This window comes from Tetrao urogallus (genome assembly GCF_951394365.1).
Source record: "Tetrao urogallus genome assembly, chromosome: 18".
NCBI lineage: Eukaryota > Metazoa > Chordata > Aves > Galliformes > Phasianidae > Tetrao > Tetrao urogallus.
The window spans coordinates 8,674,110-8,700,922 of record NC_136831.1 but is presented as its reverse complement, the minus strand read 5'-3'; the positions used below and the strand labels follow the sequence as shown (position 1 = coordinate 8,700,922).

General features: G+C 48.4%; 1 protein-coding gene across 1 annotated transcript in view; it reads right to left on the bottom strand.

Annotated features, from left to right (window-relative positions):
• The window catches only part of STX8 (syntaxin 8), a gene marked incomplete at both ends in the record, with an annotated part of 78,687 nt that overhangs the window by 41,730 nt on the left and 10,144 nt on the right, over positions 1–26,813 (bottom strand). Inside the window, 2 exons of the mRNA XM_079544155.1 lie at positions 23,121–23,213; positions 24,142–24,266. Of these exons, the coding sequence (XP_079400281.1) occupies positions 23,121–23,213; positions 24,142–24,266 (218 nt within the window). The remainder of the gene's footprint in view (positions 1–23,120; positions 23,214–24,141; positions 24,267–26,813) is intronic.

Sequence of the window (26,813 nt, the reverse complement as noted above, 5' to 3'; positions counted from 1 at the left end):
ATTCAATCTTTAGATGACTATGTCAGGACAGCGAGCGATTGCTCCCATAACATCAGCACCCGCCACACGCACACCACTGCAGTTACACCCCCAAGCACGTTGCAGCAGGGACCAGGAGCGTGCAAGGAATGTCGCCAGGGATGCACCCAGAGCAGGGCACACAAAGGCAGCACACTGAAACACCCACTTCTGCAGCCCTGGCATTCAGCGATTTGTTCTGCGCAGCTCCTTCCCTGCTGTGTTTGGTCACTGATGCACTCAAGCACAAAAATGTGTGTTCCAACAGCGTGGCAGCAACACTGAGCAATTCACTTGAGACGTCTGGGCTGCGTGTGCCCACCGTGCCAAAGCCCACAGCATGGCAGCAGCACAGCCTGCAGTGAGTGCTGGGGGCTGAGTCAGAGCGACGCGCTGATGCCATCTCCAAACTGCTACAGCTCTTCTTCTGTCAGCAAGCTCTTTGTTGGTTTGTTTTTAATGGCATGCTGAGTGTATTTAGTGCGTTTTGTCCTTCAATTCATCTATACCGACCGATGCCACTGAGACAACACGTCCCTCTGGCTGAGCTCTGCCATCCATCAGTGGGATCCAGGCCCTGTGAATCCGGGACACTCAACGTAGCACTTGTCCTGTTCAGGAGAGGAGTGTGTGGCACATTATCCCCCATCCCCAGCACAGATCCACTCAAGATGATATGGATGTTGCTCCCAGCTCCTAGAGCAGTCTTCTTTCTCTTTTCTTCTCTGCGGAGAGGGACCTGGGTGTCCTGGTGGACGACAGGCTGGCCATGAGCCAGCAGTGTGCCCTTGTGGCCAAGAGGGCCAATGGCATCCTGGGGTGCATTAAAAAGAGCGTGGCCAGCAGGTCGAGGGAGGTGATCCTCCCCCTCTACTCTGCCCTGCTGAGGCCTCATCTGCAGCACTGCGTCCAGTTCTGGGCTCCCCAGTACAAAACAGACAGGGATCTCTTGGAAAGAGTCCAGCGGAGGGCCACGAAGATGGTGAGGGGCCTGGAGCATCTCTGCTATGGGGAAAGGCTGAGTGAATTGGGTCTGTTCAGCTTCGAGAAAAGAAGGCTGAGAGGGGACCTGATCCAGGTCTATCAGTATCTGAGGTATGGGGGGCAGAATGGCGAGGCTGGACTCTTTTCAGTGGTGAGTGGAGACAGGACAAGGGGAAACGGCCGGAAACTGCAGCATAGGAAGTTCTGCACCAATGTGTGAAGGAACTTCTGTACAGTGAGGTGACAGAGCACTGGAACAGGCTGCCCAGGGAGGTGGTGGAGTCTCCTGCTCTGGAGATGTTCAAGACCTGCCTGGATGCCGACCTGTGAGACCTGCTGTAGGGAACCTGCTTTGGCAGGGGGTTGGACTCGATGAGCTCTGGAGGTCCCTTCCAACCCCTACAATTCTGTGATTCTGTGATTCTTTAGGCCAGGGACATGAACACTGGTCTGCAATTCTGAGTAACACCCTTTTGGGACCAATGGATCCATGTCAACCTTCTACATGTCTGCAGAATACTGCACATGCTCATCACACTTCTAACAAAAACCGTGACGTCGTGCTTCTCAGAACAGTTGCACGCCTCCTGCTGGGGACCTGCTGAGAACCAGTGCTCTGTCTCTGCTTGTTCCATTTATCCCATTAATCTTGTGTTTGCAGCAGTGCACAGTTCACAAGAGGTCACACCATGAGGTTCTTCCCCAGCTACCATCATCACTAGAGTCCTTGAAACTTTCTTCCAACAGAAGCTCATCTCCTGCCCTGGCTCATTAGTATCTCTCCATTACCAGCAAAATGCTGACAATCTTCATCATGAAGGTTGTTTTGTTTGATTTTAATTAAAGGCTGAGATGCCCATTGGTTCCATCGCTATCAGCCACCCGGCATTCAGGGATTTATCAGCCTCTCCAGCCACATCTGCACAGCACGGCCGTGTGCCAGCATCCTGCAGGCTCCTACCTCCTCCTGCAGCTCCCCGGGTCGGGCAGAGCCATCGCTCTCAGTTCCTTTCCTCCATGGCTGTGACATCAAACTGCATCTCTAACTTTTGGGATTTGCAACGAGCCTACTTTATCACCTGAACCTCCTCTCAAACCCCAGATTAGTTGCAGGAGGTGCTGCTCACGCCCCCCTTTGCTAACAGGAGTGGTTTCAAAACAACATTTAGGAAGTTTTAAACACATCAGTGCCATGGCAGCATCAAAACTATCACCATAAACAAGCCTGCACTGTTTACCAAAGGGACGTGCTGTAAAACAATGCAACACGGAGCTGTATTGCTGAGCAAAACTCTGTATGCAGTCCAGGATACTCAGAGCTTCCCAAGAGCTCAGCAGCAGGACTGACATCAGCAGTTCCTGGTTGTAAAGCCCAACCTATTAAAAAACCTGACAGACTATGAGAAAACAAACAAGCAAGCAAACAAAAGTTGCTCTCCACTGGGAGATGTTGGGAACTGGAATCTCTACAATGGGCTGGTTTAACCACTGCCTTAGCAGAATGTTTTCATTATGCTCCCTTGCAGCCAATATCAGTGAGACAGCACCCACCCCACTCTGCAGAGCCAGGATTACTGGATACAAAGGTCCATCCCTACGGCCCAGCACACTGCCTGAAACCCTCAAACTGACAGAGGCACAGCAGACAGAAGCCCTTTAGCAGACAGAAGCGCCTCTATCAATCTCGAGATCTGACTTGCATGGCACACACCAGGAGAACAAAAATAACTCACACTTCTTCGAGGAACATAAAGACACCAAACACCCAGCCGTGCCCTGAGCTGCTATCAGTGAGCTGCAGTCGTTAATTCATTAAGACATATTAATGCACCCACAATACCTCCAGCATGTGACCTCCCCGGATCGGCTGCCAATATGATATAGGTCCAAAAGAAATGACCCTTTTCTGCTGCGACAGAACAATAAATTGGCTTCTCTGAATACAGTGGTTAAAGAATCCGAGTTCCTGACCCTGAATGTTTTACTAGTAGTGTGCTGTGCTGTAGGGAACAATCAGGATGACATCTGCTGAAATGTGTGGGATTTATGATATAATAGGTTGCACATATGTGCCAAAAGAGAAGAAGAAAAAAAAAACCCTCTTAAATCCAACCAAATCAAGATTAATTAGCTATTAAAATAGCTGAGAGAACACAGTGCAATACAGGTGGTACAACAAACCATCCCACTTTCTGAACACGGCGGCCAGGATCACTTTGGAGGTCGTGCTGCACACACATCTCCTATCGCACTCTCACTGGGAGAAGCACAAATCGCTGCTCCTTCGTAAACTTTGGCTCTGTGTAATTCTTGTAGCTTTGCACTTTCACAAACAAACGTTACGCCGGCCTTTTGTAGGAAGTCCCACTAACCCACAGGAAAACCCTGTGCTGTCTGGCTTTGATCACCGAGACACTGAAAATTAACTCTGCTGTTTTTACAGCCATCGGTGCGTTACGGAAGAGGACGCACGGCACACATTCACCTCTCCACCTATCGCTTGCATTCGCTTGAACTTTTTCCCCTCTCCTGCTGCCCGCCAGCTTTTTGTTTTATTGCTGCTAATTGCAATTACAGGTGCTCGGAGGGCAGACAGATGCTCGTGCTGGAGGTGCCATCCATCTGCCCCACGCTTTGCCCTCACTGCATCCCTCCAGCAGCAGCACGCAGGATCACAAAGCAAACATTCTTCCCGCAGCACGCCTGCAGAGAAATCACAGAAGCCTAACTTTGTCTTTTTCCTCCTGCCCCAGCACTGCGAGCAAGCCGCTAATACCCTGCAATCTGCTCAGTTTCCCTCTTAATCCTCATTTGAAGCAACCTCTCCTCGCAGGAGATCACATCAATATGTCACTAGCAGGCGCACAATGCAGCCGAGAGCCAATGTTATTGTGCGCCTGAGGTGGAGCGGCTCCAGCCTCAGCAGGAGAGCAATTTGTACGGGGAGCCGGCGAGTTCTTCTGGAGCAGGGGTAACCACTGCACACAGCCAGGCTCCCTGCAGCAGCAAGCAGCCTTGCAGAGATATAGGCAGCAAGTGGGCACTGGTGTGCAAGGCAGCTCTTGGGTTTGCCGGCTGCAGCACGAGGCAAGCAGCGCCGCCTTCTGCCCAGGTCATCATAGAATCATCGAATGGCCTGGGTTGAAAAGGACCACAGTGATCACCTCATTTCAACCCCCTGCTGTGTGCAGGTCACCAACCAGCAGCCCAGGCTGCCCAGAGCCACACCCAGCCTGGCCTTGAATGCCTGCAGAGATGGGGCATCCACAGCCTCCTTGGGCAACCTGTGCCAGTGCATCTGGGTGAAAAACTTCCTCCTCATATCTAATAGTCTGTCATCTTCCAACTCCAACAGCACACCACAGGCATCCCAACACCCAAAGCGTGGGGCCACAGGGCAGGAAGGAAATGCTGCAGCTTTGGCTTTGGTCCACATGAACTCGCAATCCTGAAATCCAAACTGCAGACCTCTCCTTCTGGGTACCTCCGCTGTAAGCTCGTTATTGTGCAGCATGGCAAAGCACTCGTTAAGTTTATCAGCTCTGCTTTGTTTTGCTCACGTGGTTTTGGCAGACCTCAGTTCCCCATGGATAACGTGTTTAAATTCAAACCCTGAGTGCAGCATTTCCCCACGGCCACGTACCCTTGCTTCGCTGTACGCAGCAGCATCCAAGAGCCCTGACAGAGAGCAGCTCACTGACACAGCTCCCACACAGCCATGTGTGCCATCCTGGGAAAAGTGGAGTTACTTACAGGTGAAATAATTAACATGAAATTAACACAAGGCAAAGCAGATTCACCACCTGGAAAGGGAAGGAAGGAGAGCAGCTGGGGCAGGACAGCGTGGTACCCATCAGCACAGCCTAAGAGAGTCACTCCTATTCAGGCTGTTGGAAGTCCCCTTTAATACTTACTTCACTCTCTTCACTCAGCTGTTTACAGGATATCTGAGCTATTTGTTAAAGACTCAACATCTTCCGCCACTTAACTGCAGAGTGGAAAAACTGCCTAATCCACTCCTGTAGGTACCAAAGGACCCTGAGCAAAGCGGGCTTCATTTACACAGGAAAAGAGCTGCTCAGCAAAAGCCTCCCACATGAACACACTTATCCTGGCTAAGAACATTGTCAGGCAGAATCAGCACGGAAAAGCTTTACATTCACACCAGAGCATCCTTCTGGAAAGCTTTCCTGCCCAGGCCAGAGGGGAAGGGATGCAGTGACAGCAGGCACAGCTCTGTGACCTGCATCCCAAACGCCGTGTGAAGATGAGCTCTGAAACGTTTGGTCACTGCTTTTCGTTTCCCAGGAAGGACATAAGAAAGTGACTGAGAATCCCCTGTGACTCCACGCGGCCGCTGAGCAGACGGAAGGATAACAGCTACACAGCACCTCTATGCTGGGACCGCCATGTTTTTAACTCTCAGAATTGACAGACGTATTAATTGGAGACAGCTGCAAGGAAAAATATCCTAACGACATGATTCATTAGTTTTCATAGATAATTACATCTGCTCATGGCCTCACAGTGAATCATTCATTTAGGGAATTTTGGGGGTATTAAATTTAAACGCGGTAATCAGATTTGTTAATCTGCAGGACAAGGCAAACCAAACAGAATTTTACTCGAGGAATTGTTTATACTTCCAACGTTGACATTAATTCAGCAGCAGGAAAAAATTAGCAGCATGGTGGACGTCCGTGTAGGTTAAAGCTCACTATGTGCAACGTCCTGCGCTCGGGGTGCTGCACACATTGCTTCAAGGCTGCAAGTTCGCTTCCTTGGACGCAACCTTAAGCACTGCACAACCCTGCAGCCTTTTAAATATATATCTAATCAATACTTTGTTTGTTTGAGATGATGAGGTTTGAAATAATCTCGGGCTTTGCCACTCCACAGACTGAAGATAGAGCTTTCATTGTTAATGGATTACACGTTGTAAAAAACATTGTTCTAAATGGGGTTTGTTACTCCGAGCACACAGACCTTGATGAGAACCCCAGCACACTCCCAGGCCCAGCCCTGTTCCCTTCCCATCAGCCCACAAACTCTTCAGCAAACTGAGCTCTGCATTAAAAAACAAAGAGTTTCTGCCTCCTGGAAGCTACTCTGGAATTTCCTATTTCTCAGTTCAAACAAAAAGGTCTTCTGACCTTAAATAGCAAAAGCCTGAAATTTATTCCCCTTCTTATTGAAGCAGCATTGCTCTTCAGCTGCAAGTCTTTTTTGTTCCCTCCTTGATCGCTCAGTGCCAAACATGAGCAGGAAGCACACAGCCCTCCTACAGGGCTGCACTTGGCCAGGCTGCACGCCCAGCATCACCCTGCTGCTCTGCCCTGCTCTGCCTGCTGCTCCTCCATGCCCAGCTCTCACTCCTTGGGACCAAGGACCTGAAAATCGAGCCCAGGATAAAAGGCACAGACTCCCACACCAACCACAACTATTTAATAACAGCCACGAACAAAGCTTTTCCTACGTGTATGGCAGAGAGCACCTTTGATATCACAGCTTGGGTTTCTCTGAAGCCACATGCTGCTGCTGAGAATCACAAATTACTGTGCAATCCGATATCTCCAGCTCTGCAAAGCTGCACCTACGCAGTCGTATTTTTCCTCACCGAGCTTTGGGGGACAAGGGCTTGCTCCATGGAAGCTGGAACAAATTAATATTTCCCTGAGAATTATTATTTTAAGAGAAAGACCCAGCAGGAGTTTAAAAGGCAAGCCAACATCTTCTATTTACTTTGAGCGAAGCCTGTGACAACACACAGCATGTTTGATTTGGGATGCGGATGGCGAGCTGCTCTTTGGGCACACAGCTGCTGGAGGGTGTCCTGCATGCTGCAGAGAGCTCTGATTCCTCCACCAGCAGCAATGTGATGCCCACGTCACAGCCGTGCCATCGAGATGGACCTTCCCAAAGAATAGCATGTGAGGTCTCCACTCACCTCACCCAAAAACAAACTGCGTTGGGTTCCAGCGAGTGCAGCACTGTGTGTTTGTGTAATGGGAGACACGTCAGGCCCTTTCTTGCAGTGATTTAAACTCCTCCCGTGTTAGAAGGAAAACAAAGAACAAAGATGCTGAAGTATTAATCACTGTGCTCAGCACCCATGGGGAGTAGCTGGAGGAATGCAGTGCGTGGTGATCCGCCAGCCTTGCTTCCAGGTTAGGGCCTGCAGACCCCCAGCACCCTGCCAGGGACTGCTCTGCTGGCTCTGTCCAAGCACAGGGCATCCCTGGGTGCACAGCCATGGCACAGCATGCATTGCTCCTGGGAAGAATGCGACTCCAAGTGATTGCAACCTGCAATCTGAAAGCCAGAGCTGTTCACTATGAAGGTCTTTGGTTACAAAGTGCAGAAACCCAGATCAGAGAATCACAGAACGGCCTGGGCTGAAAAGGACCACAGTGATCACCACATTTCAACCCCCTGCTGTGTGCAGGTCGCCAACCAGCAGCCCAGGCTGCCCAGAGCCACATCCAGCCTGGCCTTGAATGCCTGCAGGAATGGGGCATCCACAGCCTCCTTGGGCAACCTGCTCCAGTGCCTCACCACCCTCTGTGTGAAAAACTTCCTCCTCATATCCAACCTAAACCTCCCCTGTCTCAGTTTAAAACCATTCCCCTTGTCCTATCACCATCCACCCTTATAAACAGCCATTCCCCCTCCTGTTTCTATGTTCCCTGCAAGTTCTGGAAGGCCACAATGAGGTCTCCCCGGAGCCTTCCCTTCTCCAAGCTAAACAAGCCCATATATTTCCCTTTTGCTCTCCACATGAACACGGCAAGCAGGATCCTCTTCATCGTTGGCAAAAATGCATTGTAACGATGGTGACTGTGTGGAAAAAGTGTTTTGTATCGGAGAACTTGCTCAATCAAACAGCACTATTGTGGTGTTTGTATCCGTTGTTGTTTTCGTGGAAATAAACAGGAGGCATTACTTTTGGAGCGACCTACATAGATGTGGCTCAAGACAATTCCCCTTCACTCAAAGCAGCCCAAAGGCTGGACACCCATGTCAAATATGATTATCAGGATCACTATTTTCACAAATACCAAGAAAGCAACCCCTTCCCAGCACAAGGGAAGGCAGCAGCCTCCCCCTCACCCACCACCACCAAAACTGCAGCAGGAAGGCACCCAGAGCAGCTGCTGCCCTCTCCTTTCAGCCCTGCAGGTAAGGGCACTCACAGGCAGTGATGAGAGAAACCACTTACTTACGGCAGCACTGCAAAGAGCGCAGGGACAGCTGGAGGAGATGGAGCAGGTTGGCTGCTCAGGGATGCGCTCAGCCCCTCAGCCGGCACACAGAGCAGCTTAAATGAGAATGGGCACAGATGTGCAACATCACTCCTTTTCTTATTTACCTCACTGCATTTTCTCATGGAAGAAGAATTCAGTGACAGTCACAAGTCAACTTTGGGGGAAAAAAAATAAAACACCCAGAACTGCTTTCAGAAGCGGGAAGATGAATCGAGGAGTCATATTGCTGAGGAACTGAGCCACAGCTGGAGTGCTGGAGGCACACACGAGTGCTACAGTGATGTGGGAGCTTCAGCTCAGTGCCACGCAAGGCACACATAGTGCAGTAAGCATGGTGAGGTGGTGATGCAGAACGAGCTGCATGCACTCAACCCATGGAGGCTTCTTTGCTGCACAGCACTGCGGTGAGCACAGAACCCTTTCATCTCCTCCCATGTCCAGACAGCGCATTCCTCTGAACGCCTGGGCAGCTGTTTTAAGTAGAAGTTACAGGAGGGGAAAAAACACATGAACCACATTTGGGAACAGGTTGCCCAAGGAGGCTGTGGATGCCCCATCCCTGCAGGCATTCAAGGCCAGGCTGGATGTGGCTCTGGGCAGCCTGGGCTGCTGGTTGGTGACCCTGCACGTAGCAGGGGATGGAACTGGATGAGCACTGTGGTTCTTTGCAGCCCAGGCCATTCTATGATTCTGTGTTCCTCTGACACAGGCTCACTGCCAGACACAGGACTGCAGGGTCACCAGACCCAGAGCCACACGCTGGCCCCACGCTTAAAAAGCACGTCCAATAACATACACCGTTTATTTCAGGCAATGTTAAAAGGCAAAAGAAAAGTGGTGGCTTCTTTTTACAAAGGATAAAATACACCTTTTGATTTCCAGCTCTCCTCTCTAAATAGTTTTATCCTATGCTTCTCTCCCACGTGGAAGGATGAAGAATTATCGGGGAGGGTGGTGGTTCAGGACAGTTTAAGTGTGCATGAAACGGCTGTTCACTCTCAGCACACCATTTGTGCTCTGGAGAGACCACCACAAAACCATGACACCGCTCATTTATTCAATAAAGTTTCATGAATTCCAGCTGGAGACTCCTTTTTCCTTCCCCCAAGGCCAAAGGGAAGCTTACTGTTATTTTTCATGTTTAGGATGTGGGGAAAGACACACGGGGACATTGAAACATATTAAACTGTTGGTTTTCTCTCCCCCCGCTCCTCCCCCTCTTATCCAGAAGAAGGGAGGCTTCCAATCCTCAAACATATTAAACAAGTGGACTGAGTCTGAACAGCAACAGCCAGCACCGAACTCATTTATCTCCCCACATCCATCCGACATATAACAATCACCATGCAGCAGCAGGCACAGCTCCCAGCTCCTTTAGCCAGCCTTAAAAAAAGGGTTTGTTTGGGAGCACAAGAGCACCCACGGCACTGCGGGGTGAAACATGAAAGGAGACTGACACAACACAGCGGTCAGCACAACGCTTGCAACAGCTTCAGGCTGTCTGTGTTAGCAGCTCATCAGCGCTCAGCTTCAGGCAGAAGAGGTGCTCGCCAGCCTCTGCCAGCAAGGAGACGGCTTGAGTGAGAGCAAGGAACTCCTGTGCAAACCTGGGCTTGGAAAGGAGAGCAGTCATCATTTTCCATCCAGAAATACCTGAGGATCTGATGGGAACTTCAGCAGAGCAGCAATCAGTGCCACAAGTTATCAAGGACAGATGGGCAGGACTACAACTCCTCAGTGTCTGCAGCTTGTTTTCATATAATAATTAATAGCAAGAGCTATTGGAAAGCTTCCTCCCTTTCAAAAACACAAACCTCTTGCTAAAGTCAATAGTGCCAGTCAGCTTATGAAATGTTTTTATACCACAACTGAAGAATGGCTTTTCTGCTGCATTTGGTTTTGGTGACGTCACCACCTCCAGATGACTTTAGGCAGACAGTCTCTGCTGCTTTAGTGCCCAGCTGCTCCATTTAATCCCCGCTAAGACTGTTTTTCCTCTTCAAACTTCTTTAGGCATTGTGCTGGGAGACTTGTTTAAAACATACTCCTTACAAAGGCTCCCGGCAACTCTGAAATGAAAGTGGTTCTCAAGTCTTCCTACTGACTTCAGAGGACAAATGGTTGGGCTGTCACAGCTGAGCAGCGTGGAAAAATGTTCTGGAGATGGATGAGAAGCCAGGCCACAGAGCTCCTGCACCCCACACCAACTGCCCTCGGCTTCATTCCAACAAGGTTTCCCAACACGCTGCTCTGGACAGGTCAAGTGTCACTAAGTCACAGAATGGCCAGGGTTGGAGGGGACCTCAAGGATCATCAAGCTCCAACCCCCTGCCGCATGCAGGGCCACCAACCTCCACATTTCACAGCAGCCCAGGCTGCCCAGGGCCCCATCCAACCTGCCAGTGAACACCTGCAGGGATGGACGGGGCATCCACAGCCTCTCCGGGCAGCTGTTCCAGCTCCTCACCACTCTCACAGTGAAGAACTTCTCGAACTTCTCCCTGACATCCAACCTAAATCTTCCCTCCCTCAACTTAAAACCATTTCCTCTTGTCCTGCTGTTACCTACCCTACTTTCAAAGAATTGAACGTCCTGCAGAGCAGCTCAGTTCTTCACGCAGTAAGCTTGCAAATAATGCAGGGCAAGCCTGTTCTCTGCAAAGCTTCTAAAAGGCCTCTTTACACTGCCTCCCCCTTCTGAAGAACTCTCAGCGAGGCTGGGCAGCGGCATCAGTCCTGCTGCAAACAGAATTAGCACAGCCAGGTTGAGAGCAGATAACTGAGGTTCCTAATGGACTGGCATATTGCTTTTCCTACTTGAAAGCCTATCATAAGGAGATCCCTCAGCCTTGCCAACTTGGTTTGAGATGTCACATGTGGCTCCATTGCGAGTAGTCCACAGAAAGTGGAACAAGAAACAAGTGAGAAGTTTGCTTTATGCTTATAACAAAGCAGTAAGATATGCATCATTTCACCACTTAAAGCCTCTCTAAACAATACTCTTCCAGTACAGCTCCAAAAATACAAAAGCTCAAGCTGCTGATGCCCCTGCCCAGTAGCAACGCTGTAATTGAACCTGCTTGCTGTTGGTAGCATCCAGCAGGCCTGGCAGGTTGGCAATGCTGTGCTAACAGAGATCCCCTCCAGCTGCTCCATGTCACTGCTGCACTGCCAGCAGCAGAAAGCAGCTCCCAAGAGGTGCCCCCAGCTCCCAGCAGCAGCCCTGGGCTTCAGATGCTGAGAAAACACCCTGCCATGACCTGGCCTGCTCTGAAGAGAAGCAACACAAGGTGCAATATGGAAAACTAATGATCAGCTTGTATCTGCAGCCTCCAGTTGTAGTTCAGCACCAGACAATTTTGGGAGCAAGTTTTAGAAATCTGAGAACAGAAGTGCAAGGGAGGGATTGGACAACTGCCCCGAATGACTGAAAGCTCGGGAAGAACATGGAGTAACCAAAAGGCCTTCAGGAAAAGTCACTTCAGCCACACAGAGCACTGACAGGAGAGGCTCTCCCTCCTTTATGGTCAGCATCACCGAATGTCAGATCTCTGCTTGGAAAATAGGCACAGCCAGCTTGGAGGAAGGCTTCTCCCTTCAGCAAAAGGAGGAAGCACTGATGGTGCACACAAACCTTCAGACCCTCCCTTAGAAAAGCCCTCTGGTCTCCAGCTATGCAAGTCATTTTCCTTCCATTGAAAACACACCACCCACATCACCCATCAGAAAAACAATTGCAGCTTCTATTGTAATAAAGCATCAAATTGAGTTTTTGCGTAAGAAGTGAAGTCACAGCAGTTTAACCAGCAGAAAGGACTACAGCTAAGCTAATCAGGCTCCAGTGAAGCAGCCCTGTAATTCCATATGAACAGTAAGGCATCATTCAGCAGTGGGAAAAACCCAAGTGGTCTCACACCGACCCCAGCTACATGCAGACACCGAGGGCAGCTCCTCTCCAGGTCTGATCCTCAGCACAGAATGCCCACATGCTCTGTCCCTGGGCTGGTGCTTGGAGGCAGCTCAGTCCCAATAATAGTTTCCAAGGAAAACTACTTATTTATAACGGGAACTATTACATAAAAACGAGGCTATGTCATAAGCTCGACCAGAAGGAAGCTTTCCTCCCAGCTTATCTGATTTTCTATTCATTTCAAATACCATGTTTCGGAAGGCCACTTCAGAGTTCAATTCACACTGCTCATTTTCTTTGGCAAAAACCCACATTATCTACAAACCTGGGCTGAAAACCCAATTACAGTAACATGATACCCACACCCTGATGCACAGCAACGGGATGACAGGGGGATGAGGAAAATGCCCATGTTCCAAACTAACAGCAGGTACCAGAACTGCTAGTCACGAGCAGAGCTACATCTGGAAGGTGCCCAGGTGGAACACAGGACACCAAGAGAAGGGGGAACATCCGCATTAAGATGACAGCTTGTTTGGAGCACTGTGCTGAGCCCCTCAGCACTGCTGTTCTGCAGTTCTTACCAAGGGGAGCACTGGGCTGTCACAGCACAGCAGGGCTGTGTGCCCTCCACCAGTCCCAGCACCCAGGCTGGGCTCTGAGGCTGTCTGCTGTCACTGCTCTCTCATTTCAGCATGGCAATGTAAACACAGAGGTCAAAGGAAGACAGAAAAAACATTCTGGGAGTTTATACCGAATGTTATCTTACTTCCACACGGGCTCTGCCCAAAATAGATCTAACCCAACCCTTAGAACACGGGCAGTGCTTGAATCGCCCTTCTCTCAGCATTCCTGCTGATCCCAGTCCCAAGCCGGACCCCCAGAGGAGTGCCTCAGGGCCGGATCCCAGCACCTGGCTGCCCAGGGCCAAACCCCTCTCTTGTTGCAGGCAGGTACCCCCGAGCTCCTCCCAAACTTGGCGAACATCAGGCCCAGATGTTTCCGACTAAGGGCTCTGGACTCAAACCAGCATTTTTCAACAAAACTTGGTTGCATGAGAAAACCTCCAACAAAACGTTGAGATCAAATACTGGAGTTATTTCAAAACAATGCAACTTACGCAGCCAAAAGACACAGCTGATAATGCCCCCCGCTTCGATGCCAGCCGGTTCATATTATGGTATCTGTTTTGAAGTATGGATTTACTCCCTCATGCTACAATGTTGGCCATAGCTGTGTTGGGAGAGCCTTGTCTGCTTGCACCTCCAGGCCCCCTGAGCAGCACAATGAGAATCACACTGGCTCCTGATGGATTCCCTCCAGCCCAGCCCCAGCAGCACCTTAGCAGGGCAGCAGGCACATCCTTGGCCAGCAAGGCCAAATGCCTCTCCAGTATGTGGCCCCAACAGCACGACGTTTACAGCACTGATCTTATTTGCGTTGGGCCGCACAGGGCCAAGATAAATTTCAACACATCAAGAATTCACAAAGGTTATGCTAATATGACTTATTCCACCTCAAACTCGAGCTTGCAAGGAAGTCGTCTTATTATTCACAATAATAATTACTGTACAATTATTTTATCTGTTTTTAAGCGATCTCAAGATGCTTTCAGATATTAACTTCATCAGCTTAAAAGCATCTCGTGCCACGTTTATGTCACATCAACTTTAATTATGTTTGACTGAAACACAGTTCTGAGCAAGCAATTGTTCGCTGCGCTCAGTTCTGCTGTCATCCCATTGCAGTGACTGTGTTATGCCCATTGTACAAGCAGACAGCTGTGGGGCTGATTTCAATGCTCGAGCATCACCAACTGCCACTTGCAGGCTGCACCTAGCAGCAGACTTTACAAATATCAAAGTGATATTTAACCAAGCCAGAAAGCCCCACTTCCTATTCAAACACAGCACAATAGAGCTCCGTCTGCACACACACAGGCAGCACAGCAACCAGCCCCAGCCTGCTGCCTGCCCCTCACGGTGCTCAGAGCATCACAAGATGTTCCACTTCATTCTCTGCTTCTGCGAGGTGCTGACCACCAAAGTGATTCCATACGTATCATAAGACAGACCAGCAAACCTGAGGCTCCTTGGCCAACGAGGAATGGGGAAAAGCTCAGCCAAGCAGCCAGCATAAGCTTTGGAGATGGAGTATGTTCTGTTTTGTATCCAGGAGAACAGAGGGAAACAGCGAGGGAAGTCCTTCGTTCAGGCAGGAGTGAGCTAGAATCTGTTTGAGATAATGAGAAACGCAGGACAATCTGAAAGAGAGAACTCACAAACTGACTCAGTGGTGAGTAAATTAACTTCAAAGCACTCTTTGGATTCCAGCAGGACAACGTGCCCAAAAACGTGGTTTTCTTGCTCTCTCCCGTGTTGTAACCATTCAGACTTTGACCCTAAAAGTTTTCTGGGAAATCTATTACGAGGCCATTTAGCATCCAGCAGCCCACTCACCAAATCACCGTGATGCAAGAGCATACGGTTCCTCCCAAGCATGACTCCCTCTGAAGCCCAGCACTGCGTTCCCCTCAGCAGCACTGAGGCACACGAGTTACCCAGCACTGCAGGACCGAGGGATCACCACTGCTTCCCCACAGACCCCTTCTAAAGGAAAGGGACGGAGGAAGCAGTAATGTCAAAGTCTTTTCAAGTACAAAAACTCACGCTGCCTTTCACTGCCACAATGAAGAACTGGCTCAAAATGATGTCTGTTTTTAAAGAAGTGGTGCTTAATGGTTCAGGACTAAAATATTGCCCAGACATGGCCATCTACCGTTGAAAATGCTGATGCAAAATATGCTCCAGACAGATCCTACTCACTGTAACCACAAGCTCCTGGAGAACAGGCCAGAGAAAGCCTGGGACCCAGTACCTATCATGCAATTAAATCCTTCCTTGATTCAGTCAAAAACAAGAGGGACAGCACCCAAGGAAATGGGCCAGATAGGTAACAACAAATCTACGTGGGTAAAATAAGCAGAATTATATACTTCCTCAACAGCCCCCTAGATCTCCCACCACAGGCACTCTGCAGCAGGCAGCTCCCTTCTTGCCTTTCTCTCCTTCAGAGAGCGTGCAGGCAGGAGTTACACCTTCTGCTGCCCACTGCAGGTACAGCATTTCACCTGCAGGAGCTGCGCTGGATACGGGCTGGGGCTGTGCCTCCACATGATGAATGGCAGCAACAGAGCAGAAAGCAGGCTAGGAAAACCAGGCTAGGAGACCTCTGCGGTCTCAATTTGAGATTCTGAACAGAGGAAAAGCTAAATTAACATGGAAAAAAAAATCATCAGAGCGTTGAAATATCTACAATTACAGTGAGGTTTTGTTTTCTTTTCAAACAGCTTAAATCAAACGACTGGAGGAGCAGACGGGGGAAAAGAACTCTTCTGCTACGAGCTGAGGTTTACATCCCTATTAGGGCTCTCCTTAAGCCCTGCTACAAAATTAATGACAAGACTTTGCAATTGAGATGGTTAAGATCATAATTCTTATCAAGAAATCCGGCGAGGTTTCACAAGAGTTCGGCGCTCATTTTCCCCCGCAGCACTTTCCCAACACTCCAATGGCCATGAGGACAGCTGAAGGAAGGCAGCCTCCCCCCACACGGCGTATGGGTGAGGTAGGGGCTGACTAACTGTGGAAAAATCCACATAATTGAGAAGACAAATGTTGAGCAGTTATTTTACGGCTTGAACTATTCAAGGAAAAAGGCGGTGCGTGCCAAGAGGCCAGACAGGCTCACGGTGTGTGTGTCAGCATCGAGCTTCCTTTCATCCCCATCCAGGTTGTGCTGTGCTGCTTTATCTGGTTCTGCGAGCGCCGCAGAAAGCTATAAAAGATACCGAGAGAAAAAGGAGCATCTCCCATCATCACGTGTACACAGAGAGCGATACAAAGCACGCGCTGCCTCAGCCGCACGAATGCTGTTGAGGCCGTTTGTTGCCTCCCCAGAGAGAGCCCTATTTTCAGTTGTTTAAAATGATGAAAAACGTTAAGGACTCGGGCTGAAGATCCCAAGCTTGGATGCTCACTTCCAGATGAATTTCATAAAAAAGAATATATTAAAGTTTCAGCCAAAACATCTCAGCCATTTCAGAACAATGCTCTTTTCCCCCGTTACGGCTCTCCAGTGGCCTCAGGAGCTGCAGTCCCCCAATGCCTTCCCATTAACACAAGTTAGAGGGAGACAGAAAAGGACGCAGACAGGGTGGTTTCAGAAGCGAGGATTAAGACATTCAGGAGGGGAGATTAAAGATCAGCTCAATAAAAGCAGGAGAATGAGAAGTTTGAAGGAAGCCAAGCTGCAGAAAAGAAGAAAGAAAAAGCTAGAGAAGGCAGTAACAAGGTGACCAGTCCACCTCCTGCTCCAACACACCCCAGCAGTGCAACCAACAGAAATAACACCCCACCCCTGCTCCTTCTGCCCACAACTCACCCCACTGCTTCTGCCCAGCCCTCCCTCCCCAGCAGCTCATTTCCTTCTGCACAAACCCTCCATTCCTGTTCTCAGCATGCTCTTTTTCCAGCCATGCCATCCCAGCACTCCTGGTGGTCACTCCTGTGTGCTTTAAGGCACACCTTGCCTACCCCTGACTGCCCCACCTGCTCCCCATACCTTGATGAGCTGCTAGCCAAGCTGCTGTCCTTCTCCACGCCAAGCTTAATAAAGGACTGGCTGAACAACAGTGATTTGTCAGAGCCTTTCACAGCATTACACCGTTCAGCCTGTTTAAGTCGTGACCTACAGACTGTGCTCCCCAAGCCCTTCTCCTAAGGGTTAGTTGCTCATCTTGAATCAGCTTAATCCTCACACCAGTGTGACCCATTGCTTGTAGCCAGGCTGAATTTCACTCTCATTTGTCAAGACCACTGGGAGGAATCCTAGCGTTACTGCAGCCTTCCTCGTCTCTTATGTCACGCAGGAGTTGGGTAAGCACACCATGCACTTCATCCTCCGTGTTTTCAGCAAAAATGCTGAGGAGAACTAGAAAGACCAAAGCAGCCCGACTCAGTTCAGCCTCGTAATCTAATTATGAATCAGCAGTCCTTAATTTCCGAGCATAACTATCCGATCAACTTCATATATATTGGAGATGACTCACTTGAACCCATGCAGCCACGGGTTTCGCAAGAACGTCTTGTGAAACAGAATCAAAACCATTCTTACATCAAGATGGCACTGAGTTGTTTTCCCCTACTCACGAAGCTCCTTTATAGAACGAATTCAAACTCATTTGACACAACGGATTCTTAACGAGGACTTTGCAAAGAGCCACCGCAGCTCTCACACCCCGCCACTGCTCACCACAGAGCTCCAGCAGTCGGACCGCCATCAACCCACCCAGCAGAGCCCAAAAGGGAACGCAGATGCTTACGCCTCATTCTTACTGCTGCTGTCAGCAACTGTCCGCGGAGCCCACAGGCAGCACATCTCACACCTCTCACACGCTGCTCCCCATCAGCCAACACCGGCAAAATTGCGCCGTCAGCCCGAGCTGCAGAGGGCCCTGCGGAGGTGTTCTCATCTGGCCGCTGACCCGCGCTGGGCGCTGGATCCATTCTGCACTTTCCAGGTTTGGTTTGTGTTTTTCTTTTTAAAGATACCAGGAAATTTGACGTATACACAAACACTGGAAACACTGAAGCAGCAAAGCGATGTACTTAAAAAGGTTGGGAAATGCTACAAATAATGCCGTTTTGTGTGGACACGCGTTTTCGATCCAATATAAACTCAACGTACCGCTAGTTCTCATTACATACATCCTCCAGCAGTCAGCAGGGCAGGGCTCACTTCCTCGACAGATACGGAATATTTTGTTTTACTCTCCTCACCCAGCAGGCCATGCACTGCTCCAGCTCTGCATCTTCCTCCTCCAGCCATGGCCCTCCTGATGGTAAAAACAAGTGTGTTCTGATTCTGACAGCTCCCTCAGGAGATGAAACACTACCAACCCCAGCTCAGAAGGAAAAATAAGAAAATGAATCATTACGGTTTATTCGGGGTGCTCAGTAAATGAGGTTTTGAACCTCTCTGGAAAGAGGCAACACGCCAAGCCTTCTCCTTCCCAGCAGCGCTCACAGCACTTTCTGTTCAGCTCCAATGCCCAGAGCTCAGCAGACAGACCCTACAGCACCTGGAAGCACAGAAGGGAAGTGCTTTGGAAAAAGCGTGGTCAAGGAGACTTAAGCAGCACCACAGGGCTCCCAGGAAGAAGCCATAAAAAGACACTTCAGAAGTAACTTTGCCTCTACATACAGTTACTGCCAATCCAATCCAAACCCAGACGAGATCAAGTCCTGCACACAGTGAGGCACGGCCTGCAGAAAACACTGTGTGACTGCTTTAAGCCTAGAAATACATGCAAGGAGTGCCATCGAAGCTCACTTTTGGCATTCCCTGACTTCTGAGTGTTCACACTGAGACTGAGTATTCCCCCGTTTAGATCACTGATGACAAAAAAAAACATTTAACACGGGTGTTAATTTTTCCCCTAAGAAGGGTTAACTCCTACTAAGCAGCGCGCAATAAAGACAGAACATTTCACCAATAAAACTGAAGTCATTTCTACTCCACACAATAAGCTCAGGAAGCAAAATAAAAATCTATCTGCATAGCATGAGGTCAGTCAAGCTACGGATGGTTATTTAAAATCTAAATATTAAGAACAGATGCTTCTTTTTGGAGGTGTTTAAAGAACCTGGAACCTGACGGTGCTCAGCGTTTCTCAAGGAATGCTGCAGACCTTCAAACCCACACCAGCCCATCTCAGCTGGGGCAGGAGGACTGTGCTCCGGACAAGATGAACGTTCTTTCACATACAATCTTCAATCTTTTCTTATTTACAAGCTAATCCTAACAATGAGGTAATATATCCACAGCCCCATTGGTTTTAGCCTCATAACTCATACATATTCTATACACAATACTAATTAGTTTGTATTATAGCAAAATGTACCTAATAAACAGAAATGTGAAACTATGTCGTATTTCAGGGCTCCTTTTTGATGCTGGCTATACAATAGCCATGTAAAAGAATCTTTAGGAGAAGCACGTTACTGCCTGCATACCAACCAGGCTGCACCAGAAGGGATGGACTTGAACACCATCCTGGAGATGTGCATTGAGTCCCAGCTGCACAAGGTATTTCAGCTACTTCTGTGACTGCACAAGAACACTTCTCTATGTGTACACAAAGCAGCCTCCAGGTGTGCTGGCTGCAGTGTGCCCAGCTCACCAACTCCACGTGCCAGAAAGTCACTGGGATTCCTGGGCTGGCACTGAGGGAAGGGCCAAGCTGAGCCCCTGTTCTAGCCAGCACACCACAGGTGAGCTGCATACTATCAAAGAGACAACGTGTGCTTGAATGTGGGGTTGGTTTTTGCAATTTGGCTGACGAGAAAGTAAATATGTTACACAACCACGTTGTAAAACATCACTGTGACAGATAGTTTACTCAAAAAAGAGCTATCTTCACTGCATATTTGCTCTGCATCCAGCAACCCCTGGACCAGTAAAAGGACCAACGATGGCCTTTCCTTTGCAGCTCATCATTTATGAACGTATTTACGTTCTGATGAATTTTCAGTGGGCAGGAAGCAGAAGGATCCATCCTCAATGGCCTGCACCAAATGGGAAGAAGCATGGTAAAAATGTTGAGCACTATGAATTTTGCAGGCTCCGTCGCCGAGAGCAGTTATGTCCTCATGTGAGCGTGCCACAGTGAAAGGCAACATCTCTATAAGGGTAAAACAAACAGCACTCAGAATTTCTGAAAGCATTCTTCCCGAATTATTGCACTAGATTAGATTGCCTCATCAGCAGGGCCAGAGGACATTTGCACTATTTTCCTGCTTTTTTTTTTTTTTTTTTTTTTTTCTTCATGTAACAGATGAAAAGAATACAGAAAGTTTTCTGGGGCCAACATTGGAATTAACAATGGGAAAATTCTTTTGCTAATCCCCCCCATCTCTCCCGTTGCTAGCAGGCTCCCAAGGCTGGAAAAACACAATGTCTCCCCGTACCCTGCTTCTCATTGGTGCACCACGCTGTGCTCAGGACGTTGGGATGGACCCACAGCTCAGCTCAGGGCCATAAAACCTCCAGGATGGAGCTCTGGGGAAAATCTGAGTACAGAAGGACATTAGTCTCTAATTAAAACCTGGAAGCCCCTGGTGGGCCTGAGGAGGCCCAGCTCTTTCCAGAGCCCATGGCACAGAGCAGCCACCCCCATGCCTCTCTTTCACACTATGGCACAGCCCTGTGCCACGCTTGCCAGCCCACCAGCGAGGAGAAAGCAGACAGCACCGGGCACCCGCCCCCCTCGCAGAGGCATTTCATCATTTTGCAGTCATTTAACAAACACAAAAGAATTTGCACGTAGTGACTCGACTCGAGAAGTAAACTTTGCATAATGAATCCGGGCGCCTCCAATGCTGGCTGTGCTCAGAGCATCCGCAGCTGTACAGCAACACCCACTGGCACACGGGGGAAGTGCCCGACCATGGGAGGTCACAGATGGCAGCGGAACAAGGAAGGAAAAGAGCCGCTGCCTGGGAAATAAATGCACTAACCCAGCTCTCTGAATGGTTGCACTAACTGCAAGGCATCGACAGCTACTTCTGAAGCCAGCCGTGCTTTACCAGAAGCTCGAGCTCCGAAGGCAGAGCAAGGCACCGAGCGCTTGCAGGAGGTGGCAATGGCCAAAGCAGGTGAGAGCTGTCAGGCTGCTGCTGGGAAACTTGACTCGAATAAAAAGAAGTACTGATGCAGCGCTTAATGAAGATGAACTTCCACTGCCTTCCCCCAGACAGACGATGCCATTATCACTCACCACTAAGAAGGAAAGAGACTGAGCAAGGGGAAATTACAGGGCAGTTACGCTTGTCAGCCTGACAGTGTAATAGCAACACGATGTTGGCAACGCGCCGCAGAGAAGCCTGCAGACAATTAAGCACAGGGCATAAAATAAGGTGGGCAGAGGGAAAGTAGCCCACTGGAAAGGACTGCGAGGGATTTCAGCTTTTCCAGCATGAAGCACACCACCATATCCCCTGTGTCCACACAGAAGGGAAAAATAAGATGAATAATAACTGTGTGAAGACAGAGAAAACCTGGAAGTCCAACTTGCTCGCTAGCAGAGAAGTCAAAGCTCAGCAGTGCGGTGCCTCCCTCTGCACAAGTGGGACCGCTGCCTTCTCCTGTGCTGCTGACATACAGACAGTGCCTGCGAGGCCAGCAGGTCTCATCCTTTTCATCTCAGGGCAGTGAGAAGCACAGGCAGCTCTGCTGTGCCCCCAGCAGCCTTCAGCCACAGCAATCCTCACTTGGGAAAGCTCCTCTTTTGAGAAAAAGTTGCCCGTCGCTCACAAAGAGCTCCTAGGGAAACATTACGAGTTTTGCTCCAGGCTTTGTAAATATCTGCAAGAGAAGAACGTCAAACAAAACTGGCATTATTTGCACTATTTGTAAGAAGGAGGGCCAAACACATTCCCAGTTTCAGAGATGTTTCAAGGCTTTGTTGCTACAAAAAGCTCAGTATGGTCACGCAGTGCTGCAACAGCACAACACACAAAACCTGCAGTCCCAGAAACATAAGGATTTGGGGAACCTCTGGCCCCCAAGAGAGGGAAATGGAACACAGATTCTATATTTTCCTGATGAGAAACCAGGGTTTCACAGAGAATTAGTGAACACATTCATGAGTCCCACCTGTTTTCTATTTAGAGGAAAAAAAGCAATTAATGTGACTTTTTAAACAACTGTTAATAGAAGAAACTCATGAAACTGAGATTTCTAATGGAAAGTGTCTTTACTCAGATGATGCAGAGGATCACAACACGACAGCAGCACCTCGCACAGTTTCTCCCAGCTGTGCAAACCATTTTCTAACGACCTGAAGATGAACAAGGACACATTCTAGTCGTTCCTCATCCCTCCAGAGCACGGATGCACGGCAAGCACGAGAAGGACATCCCATCTCCCACCAGTCAGAACAGAGCCGCCAAGCAGCATTTACGCTGTGCAGTTCCTAGAATGGAACCCCTCACTCTGAGCAGCATGCAGAGGCATAAAGGGAAAAATACCAGCCCAGGAAGAAGTTGATTTCAGCATATCATTTATTAGCAAGTAAAAGGACGTTTACCTTCTCAGTGGTTAAGTACAACACAACCCAAAGATAAACCATATGGCTCAAGTCTTTGTGCAAGGGAGACAACTGGCAGGGCTCCAAGGCTCTAATTGAACTATTACCATATTGTAAGAAAGGAAGAAGTCAGAAAGACTGGAGGATCTGCTCTCCTAGGGACAGCTGATGTCAGGCAGGCAATTCAGGCCGTAACAAAGCATATTTATCAGGAGAGCAATTCCACCATTTGGATACTGGCTCAGTTTAAAGAAAAAAAAGTGCTCTTCTATTTCAATATTGCACTTAATTTGATCCTACATTCAACTCATGAAACCTTCAAAATCCCAATCGTTCGTAGCAAACAATACGCTTCTAGTTTAATTGCTGGCTCAAGGTTTTCCATTTAGTTAATAACTAAAGAAGCAAAGGAGGAATGTTCAAATGAAATCCAGCAACAAATAAAAGATTACCATTAAAAAAAGGGTCATTAGAACAGAACCGCTGAAAAGTGCAGAAGATCCAAGTACAAAATGGTTTTGTACTACATACAATTTCCCATCTTTTCTTTCAAAGGCAGCCTTCATGAAAACATCCCAAGTGTTACACATTTCACACACACCCGGGTTATGCAGTAAGACGAAACACAACAGTGAGCTCGTGAGCAGACAGAATCTGTCAGAGCTGCTGTACAAACCTTTGCAGTGCTGGCTTGTTGACTGTGGGGGAAAGGGAACATATGAAGACTAAAGGAAATCAGACACAGTCTTACACAAAAATGAGTGAGGTAGGCCCCTGTGGATCTTGCTCTTACCGTTCTGCTCGTCCAGCTCATTCCCAATTTCCTGTCCCATTTGCTTTTGCCGGGATATGATTGAAGAAAGAGCATCAAGGCCGGCGTCTTGCTCTGCACCAAAAAATACATCAAGTTACATGAGGCAAATTGCCAGTGTGCCACATTGTGTGCAGTAAGAGATGCAGAAGCAAAGAGAAAGATCTAGTCTGTGCCTGAAGAGTTAAAACAAACTCAGAAAAGGACATCAACACAACAGGAAAATGAATCCTTATGGCAACAGTACTCCTAAAACAATGTGAATGATGGGTAATTAATTTGTCTGCTCTGGCTGGGACACGAGCTGATGGTCCCAAAAAAACCCAAGAATTCAATCTCCAGCTGTTCCTCAATCATAAATGCAGGAGATTCCTGGCGCACACACAGATCCCTGATTAGCCTTTTTACATTTTCCAAGAAACTTTGAACATGAATACAAGGCAAACAGGTGATGCAAGCACCAAAGAATTCAAATAGATTTTTAAAGCTGCAAGAGGACACGGAGCGCATGGAAGGCAGCCTGCAAGGAGGGGACACCAGCTCTGCAGGCACTCTCTAGAAAGGCACGCGTTGTCTCTGCTACATGCAGGCCCTGCACACCCTCAGCAAGCACCAAACACACACAGCTCTTCTACTTTGTGACACACTCAGCTTCAATAAAACGTGGGCAAAAGGCAATCCCTGAATTACTCGCACCTGACCGTGAGGAAGCCCCACAAGGTTACCTGGTCACAAATAAGGTATGCTAACTTTCAGCAGTTTCTCCTCCCCTGCCACAGGAAAAATTACTTGTTTCAATCAGCGTGGAGATTATTTGGAAAAGCTGCTTTGAGAAGATGTTCCCAGTAAGGAATACTGCAAGCACAACACTGCTCCTGCTCAGACAGAAGTCACCGCCAGCTACTTGGACTGACAGCCCCAGCTAACAGGGCTTCAGCACAGGCTATTGCACTGACTTTCTCATGAGGACTCATGCCTATAGCACACTGACAGACTCTTCTACCTTCTATGATCCTCCGCTGCTGCTGCCTGATGTCATCGAAGCCAAGCCCCCTGGTTTCCTCAGACTCCTCCAGGAGCCACGGGTTGGTCACTCCTCGTTTGACACCTCCTGCCATTAGGCTAGATCTGAAAATAAGTTCAGGAAACAAGTTTCAAGTTTTAGACATCAAATTCACTCTAATTTGTGCATGCAAGGTTGGCTGGCAGAGATGGACCTGTCTTTATTTGTCACGTTCCACACAGTTCTCTGCAAACGTTGAAGAAATGAGCCAGAAAGATTCCAATTTTCCCCAGTAACATTTTGCAAGGTCCATCCCACTGCCTAAAAGCAGAGAAGTGGGGAGAAGATTACTTCACACTGAACAATTAAGCTACACATGAAACAAACACCATACTTTTGATGCTATATTCAGCATTCAGACCTGTTACAAAGAAAAAGAAAGGTTTGTGTAAATACATACAGCCCTCATGGCATTGCTCTGTGATCGAGACACAGAACACACAGCCCCACTCCTGCATGCCTTGTTTGTGGAAGCAGCCACACACGCATTTTGCAAGAAAGAGCCATCAAGTTAGAGGTTTCCTTTGACAGGAATTGTGACCTGAGGCTGCTCACACAGCAGACACTGCACAGTTTTCAACAGGCAGCAAGTTTGCAATGTCCGGGGAACATAAATTCCAGTTATAAAGTGAAATGCCACTGCAATATCTTCTCTCAATACCAGATTTCTGGTTTCCTCCTTTCAGCTCTTCATTGGTTTCTGGTATAAGTATGACGTGACAGCCTGCAAGACATTCAGGCCCCAAGCTGCAAATCTGCCCTGGGGTCGGAGACACTGAGGAGATGGGTCTTCAACTGCAGCTCGGCTGCAGGAGTTTCTCATTTCCACTTGCCTTTTTCAACTCTATCTTTTATCCCCGTTTTATCTTTGCCCTCTTTTTCCCCAAACAACTTTCACAAATAAAATGAGAACCAGGAGCATTTTTGGTACCTCTCAAAAACTCCTACAATGTTTTATTAAGCCAAGGCCTATTTTTTAATTGACTCCAGGTCCCTCCACTCCAACATAACCTGAAATGCTCTTCAGCACTAACATAAGCCCAGTATTTCGGGTAATGATGCAATTGAATCAATGCAAGCAGTTCTACAACAGGACGACCGAGGATTTAGAGCAAAGGTACTGAAGCAAAGGGCTGAACTTGAGATTGGTGAGGAGCTGCGGTGTGCTGGAGACATCTCCTGGCCATGCAATGAACCAGCAGTGCTGGGAAGGATTCCTCTCCACCACATGAACTTCGGGCTGCCCTGAATCAGACGCATCTTGCACAGAGCACTGCACCTTCTATGAAGCAGATGGGGCAGTTCTACAGTTCAGCTCTTTGCACCTCCATGAAAATCTGCGTGTATTCATCAAGCTGGTGGATCTGCTTTAATTAAATAAAGCCCTGCAATGCTGTTTTACACATTAACAAGACTTCTTCATTGCTTGGGAGGTTGAGATCCCCTCTTGTATTCCCCAGGCTCACACCAAGCTCACAGCGTACCAGGAGCACAATGCACCTGAAGACAAAGATCATTACAGCAGCTCAATTAGCAAGCACTCAAAACCCAGTGCTTAACAACACCTGACCAAACTACTCGTATAAAGCAAAAGGAACATAAAGCTCCTTGCTTGCCAGGAAGAACACCACTATTTCTGCCTGCTAAAAAAGCCAAGGCAAGCAAATGTAACATAATTTGCACTGTTCCCCCTCTCCCCTGATAATCTGCCCTATTGTAGGCTGGGTCATGACAACAGGTCCCCTCGTTACAATAATCTTTTTGACATGTTTGGTAACTGCCTTCCCACACAGCACAGCCCGACTTCCTCCTTCCTCTGATCTTACCACGTTTCGCTTTGGCGGTGTGAAGATTAAAGCTTATCCAATTAGCCACCCACGGCCTCCGCCAAGTTAATCACGTAAATCTTTCAAACCATCACAGAGCAGTGGAGTGTGTGGATAGCTTTTGATTATGGGAGCAGATTTAACTAATTACGAGGCTTAGCGATGTGCCCAAGTATAAAAGATGATGGGGTTTAAAATCGGGGAGCTATGTCCTTGCCTAACAAGGGAGGGCTTATCTTTCTGAAGGCATTGTTTCCCTGATAATTCTCATAAAACTTCCCCAGTAACTTAGATTAGTCACCCAACGCTTACTTGAGACCAAGGCCACACATCGAGGCTTACGGCTTTAGGAGAGCGATCAGCAAGACTGCGTTTGGAACAAAACCTGGGTCATATGACAATTAGTTGCATGAGCACTCGAACGTCCCCTTAACGATACAGTAGGTCCCTTTGAAGTGCTCACAGCACCTCAGCTTAGCTCCACAGGTCAACCTCTGTGGTGATGGCCAAAACCAGGGCATTCTCTCACTTACGGTTTAATTGCTCACAGAGGTGGGCGGTGGATTTGGGGAAGCTCTGTGCTAGTAAATGAAACAAGAATTGTTTTAACATATAAAAGCTGTCTCTTGCCCCAAAATGGGAGAAATATGTAACATTTGAGTATCCACAGCCCACCTGCACTCCTCAGGAATGAGAGAATTATCACTGTAATTGGTCAGGACTCAGCTCATGCCAAAATCCCACAGTAACAATGCTGGCATAGAACAACCTTGGGCAGGAAACTTC